General features: G+C 44.2%; 1 protein-coding gene across 10 annotated transcripts in view; it reads left to right on the forward strand.

The window, feature by feature from the left end:
- LOC311324654 (transducin-like enhancer protein 4) overlaps window positions 1-5,186 on the forward strand; it is a gene marked incomplete at both ends in the record, with an annotated part of 135,118 nt that extends 129,932 nt beyond the window's left edge. For all 10 annotated transcript variants that reach the window (XM_084457177.1, XM_084457179.1, XM_084457184.1 and 7 more), the window contains 3 exons: window positions 308-458; window positions 4,749-4,825; window positions 5,079-5,186. In XM_084457177.1, the coding sequence (XP_084313303.1) occupies window positions 308-458; window positions 4,749-4,825; window positions 5,079-5,186 (336 nt within the window). The remainder of the gene's footprint in view (window positions 1-307; window positions 459-4,748; window positions 4,826-5,078) is intronic.
- Between the last annotated feature and the right edge of the window lie 344 nt (window positions 5,187-5,530).

The following is a 5,530-nucleotide window of genomic DNA, read 5'->3' on the forward strand; positions in this document are numbered from 1 at the left end:
CTCCATTCATTGACATAAAACTGCTAGTCTACACTAGCCTGCATGTTTGGCCTGACGACTTACATTATAGTCACAGTTCCTCGATGTGCCCTCACAATGTTCTAGGCTGTAAATAGATGTAAAATAAACACAATGAAATTGGATCATGTAGGCTAATAAAGTTAGGCAGACAAGCTAATCCAGCACACATTAGTGTATAGAAAATTCACCAGAATGCAGGAAATTAAGCTTTTGATTCCCAAAATGTCCAGGAAAAACCCTGTTCTGGATCTATGTGGTATTTCATGGAGTTTGTGGTCCCCTGCAGATCTTCTCGCTGGGCTACTGTCCGACGGCCGAGTGGCTGGCGGTGGGGATGGAGAACAGCAACGTTGAGGTTCTACACGTCACCAAGCCTGACAAATACCAACTCCACCTCCACGAGAGCTGTGTGCTCTCACTCAAGTTTGCACACTGTGGTGAGTTTATGCCAACTGTTCCATGCTCCAGCATGAGGTCACACTCATAGTCTTTTCCACACCACACTTTACTTGGCCAGCTTAACCTGTGTTCACACACTGGCTATAGGCGATATACAGGAAATCTATTGTTAAACGATGAACTGCATTTTTGATATATTAGATGGTTATCATATCCAAGATGGCGCTGTGCTAATGGTGGCCAGTTGCAGCAGGTCCTGTGTTTTTTATGTTGCTTTTGGGCTTATTTGTGTGTTTTTGTCCAGGTTTTTGGAACCTCATTGGGAACAAGCTACCGTTATATGATGGACTATGACAAGACACTCAGTCTGTCTTACATGAACCTGACACATAGAGACAGACTATCTATGACAAGACTCTTCTTTACAACCTCCAGAGTCAGCAGAGTGCTGTTACATTTCAGCCAGTTGTTCATGCAGGCTTCTCGGTGCAGTTAATGCAAGGTTGACAACCTGGTGTGCCGTTAACAACTACATTTAGACTGCAGAAAATGTCTCCACTCATGAGGGAAATGAAATCAAGAATGGTTGAAGACAAACTGCTGTAACAGTTTGTACCTGGCATCCATGTTATGTCACAAAAGTGCTGCACACTCTGGCTCCATATGCATTTTCTCTTTTAAAGGATACGTTCACTATTTTGGACTTGAGGGCCTATTCTCAGTCTGTCTTACAGTACATTAACCTGACATGTAAAGACATCATTTCCCTGATCGCCTCAGTATTGAGTTGTTACAGTTATTCTGCAGACGCACACTCAGCTACAAGGACGGTCAGTGAGACGTTGGAAAAAGAATTATATCCAGAATTGATGCAGAATTGTCCTAGTAATTGTTCTAGGGGTAAATGCTGACGAAGGCCGGAGGGATGAAACAAGTTTGTTTTTTGCTGCTGTACTATTCATTAAAATAAGAAATTAAACATATGTGACCGCCGCTGGTAATTTGGTCCTCAACTAGGCATTTTCATTTTTCAGTTTTTTACAGATTATGAAAGTGCAGATTGTAAGCTTTCAAATGAGGTCTCATACATTGAAATCTGAACATATTTGAAGAAGATATGCTTATTTGAATGCTAGTACTGCCAAATCAACTTAGCTGAGAAATCCCCCTCCAAAGTTCTCCAACATTTTCACACCTCTGACTGCCAGGTAATGGGCGTGAACAATAGCCTGGTAACCGCACCCCCAGCCACTCCCCCACTGGACGATCTGTCATTATCTGTCAGAGTGGCTGTCAACTTGGGGTATTACCTGAGAGTGGCAGCCAAGTGGGGTGCTCTCTCACTGATGACCCCACACTCTTTGAGTCAGTATTAATCTTGTGTTGTGAATGCAGTTAAGAACAATATAAGATGAAGTTCAAATTTAACGTTCTTTATTGTCACATACATGATATAAAGTACAAGCATAAGTAGTTAAGTGTACAAAAAAAGGCAACAGTCTAAGTGTTAAAGTGTACAGTCAGTTGTCTGTTTTATAGACAAGGTGCATAGTGTTCATTGTGATCAAGTCAATCAATCAATCAAAGCTTTATTTATATAGCGCATTTCATACCCAGAGGCAACACAATGCGCTTTACAGAGAACAAGGGAGGTGGGCAGACATCCCACCCCTACATATTCCAGAGGGAAGCAAAAAACAGTAATCACCCGGGGGCCAGATAAGTGAGCTGTAAAAATTCTTCCCTGACCCCTCTCAACGAGGCGATCGAGCAAGCTCCTGGAGTATGTTTGTCTACCGGCTAAGAACATTTATAGAGCAATAAATAACATTAAATTACATTTTCAGAGTAAGAGAGGCTAATAACATCATAGGAGAGACATGGCAAACATTGGTGTATGTCTGTGTGTGCATAAATGTGCCTGGGCCCAGATAGAGGCAGGGTTTTGGGTAGGGTGGGGGGTAGGAAAAGGATACGGACCCGGGTTAGGGTGAGGGGAAGGGGATCTTAGCCCAGGACTGGTGTATGTCAGTGTGTGTGTGAGTGTGCCTGGGTCCAGGTAGAGGCAGGGGTCAGGGGTAAGGTGGGGGTAGGAAGAGGATACGGACCCGGGGTAGGGTGAGGGGAAGGGGGTACTGGACCCAGGCCTAAGGCCGGAAGTGGACTGTTGTATGTCTGTGTGTGCGTGTGTGTGTGTTAACTAATTTGCTACGACATCTGCAGCAGACACAGGGGTATCTATCGGACTCAGGGTGGTCTACTGGTGACAGTGGGGCATCCACTGGACCTGGTTAGAAGATAGGAGGGAGAGAGAGAGGCACTAGGGAGAGGGGATGCAACAAAGTAATAACAGTCCCCAGCTCAATACTCAAGGTAATAACAACAGTACTCAGCTCAGTATTCAATATTCTAACAATTCAGTCTGTGCAAGTGTGGGCAAGTCTGTGCAAGAGAACAAGCAACGCTTCAGTATACAAACAGGAAAACAGGAAAGGCTGTGGCCTTTCTCCTGCAGTGCTGTCCGTCCTGATGATCTGCAGTGAATCTACAAGCGGACAGTCTTGTTCTGAGCTGCTGTGGAGTTTGGCGGGGGACATGTGACGTCTCGTCCCTCATCAGAACAGAACTCTCTGATCTTGTCAAAGAGATACGTCTGTCTGGCCATGTCCAGTCCGGGTGGGGCTTGCACAAGAAGACCTTCTCTGGGGGGCAGGACATCCGGTGCCGGTGCATCACAGTGTTCTCTGGCCACAACCATGCCAGGTCTCTCAGCATCAAAACTGCAATAGAATAGAAGGAGGAAAATACATTAAACTATTGCCCACAGTACTGGCACTCCATATAGATAAAATAGTACCAGAATGTGTTGATTAAATAGACTAGCTAATGCATGATAGGATGAACGTATTCTCACCTGTTGTGCAAAATCAAAGCTGTAGTGCATAGTGATCTTCTTGCTGGCTGGTATGAAGGGAGAGCTGCAATTCCTTACAAGCTGGAGCTGGTTTTTGCTCATCCTGTAACCAAAACAAAGAAAAAGGTGTCAGACTACCATAGCTCTCATGCTCTCTCATTCTGTTTCTCTCTATAATATAGCTACCTAGCTAGATATTAGCTGGCTAGTTTAGGAACAAAGGGCTAGCTCCGCTAACTAGCATGTTAGCTAACGTTAGCTAGCTAGCCTTTGTTATGCTAGCTAGACTTAGTCACTTGTTTAGAAAGGAGCTTCTGCTAAACGACTAACGTTAATGTAATATAAACAGCACAGATAGTATAAAGATCAGCTTACCCCAAAGCAAAGCAGAATGCTTGGCGGTGGTGTGAATCTGGTACGTCGTTCGCGTTCGCTTGGTAGCAGCATGCTTTGTTACAGTCATCTCTGTATCACAGGTCATCAAGAATAAAACTCCGTGTACGAACGAGTCCTGCTCTGCTGGAGTTTTAGCTGCTCTTAAAACTCTTTCCATGCCCTGGATGCCATCCCCGTCTTCTCTTTAGCAAACGCTGGAGCATCCATGGTTAAACTTGGGACAGTAAAATAATTGAATGTAAACACCGGCGTGTTGGGGAAGGGTGGGGGCGGAGAACCCGGAAGCAATAGCCAATGAAACCAAATCATGCTAATCGATCTGCCCGCCCCCAAGCCCGGCTCGAAATCAGCTAAAAACGAGCTTAGTTTGCAGACTAATTAAACGTATTTCGTGACCCTAAAACTGTTGTCTGTTATAGTAAGTAGGTTCTTCACAACTTCAACTTTGGTAATACACCAAAAAACAAAAAACAAAAAAAAACGTTTTTTTATATATTTTGCCCTCTAGCGCATTTCGGGGTTTGCCGAGTTGCGGACCAAATCACCAGCCGCTGTCACATATTTGTGAGTGCGCATTTTCCCTTTTGTGATTAGACTTGTAGTCCCTTCAGATTGACATCTGTGGACTGCTTTTTTGAGTTCAAACCACAAATCCACAGTAAGATCCAGGTCTGGAGACCTGGGCGTGGTTCAGGACGTTGATCTGGTTCTCAGTCAACCATTCAGTAGTTGCTTTGGACGAAGCATCACAGATCCACCACCAGGTTTCACCAGAGGCGTGAGGTGGTTTTCAACATAACAATACTGATGCGCATGTACTGTACTGCACAAAAAGCTCAATTTTTGTTTCATCTGACCACAAGACACAGTCCAATTGTAGTTTGGATGTAATTTTGCTAATTTTCTAAATAAATAAATTGCCAATACATTATTTTTGAAGAATATCATTTAAAGGTTGTGAATAAAAAAGGTGTCTACTGCATGTATGTGGCACTGATGGATGTGCATCTCTCTGCAGGGAAGTGGTTCGTAAGCACAGGGAAGGACAACCTGCTGAACGCATGGAGGACACCTTATGGAGCCAGTATATTCCAGGTCCATTGATATAATTTACAGCTGATCAAATCCACTGGCTCGTTCATTGTGTTCATCTGATCTCTCTCCTTTCCTTCTGCTCACCTTGTTCCTCACTTTCTTCTGGCCTCATTCCACTAACCTCACATTTATTCCCCTCTCCCTCTCTCTCTCCGTCTCTCCCTTCCTCTCTCCCGCTCTATCTCTCCCTCCCTCTCTCTCCCTCACTCTCTTCCCCCCCTCTCTCTCCCTCTCTCTCTCTCTCCTTCCCCAGTCTAAGGAGTCGTCATCGGTGCTAAGCTGTGACATCTCGGCGGATGATAAGTACATTGTCACAGGCTCTGGCGATAAGAAGGCCACCGTCTACGAGGTCATCTACTAGGCCCCCTGCTGCTGACAACGACAACAACAACAAGTCATCCAAGCACTTTCTTATACTCCCTCCCATGGAAATCTCCTGTTCGTTTAAACAAGGATTTACACAGAACAAATTAAAAACATCTGTTTTTGAATTTTGAACCTGCTTAAACCCCAAACTTTTGACTTCCCGGCTGGTTGCAGAGCAACAGTACTAAACAGAACCACTTTTTAAAATCAACTAAATACGTTTTTTACGTTTTGTTTCGGAGGAAATAAAGCCTTACCCAGACTTTGAAGGTAAGTACAGCCTGAAGCCAAATCCCTGGAATAATGATGTTTTCTTTGATGTCTTTCCTAAACATTTAC

Source organism: Borostomias antarcticus (genome assembly GCF_949987555.1).
Source record: "Borostomias antarcticus genome assembly, chromosome: 23".
NCBI lineage: Eukaryota > Metazoa > Chordata > Actinopteri > Stomiiformes > Stomiidae > Borostomias > Borostomias antarcticus.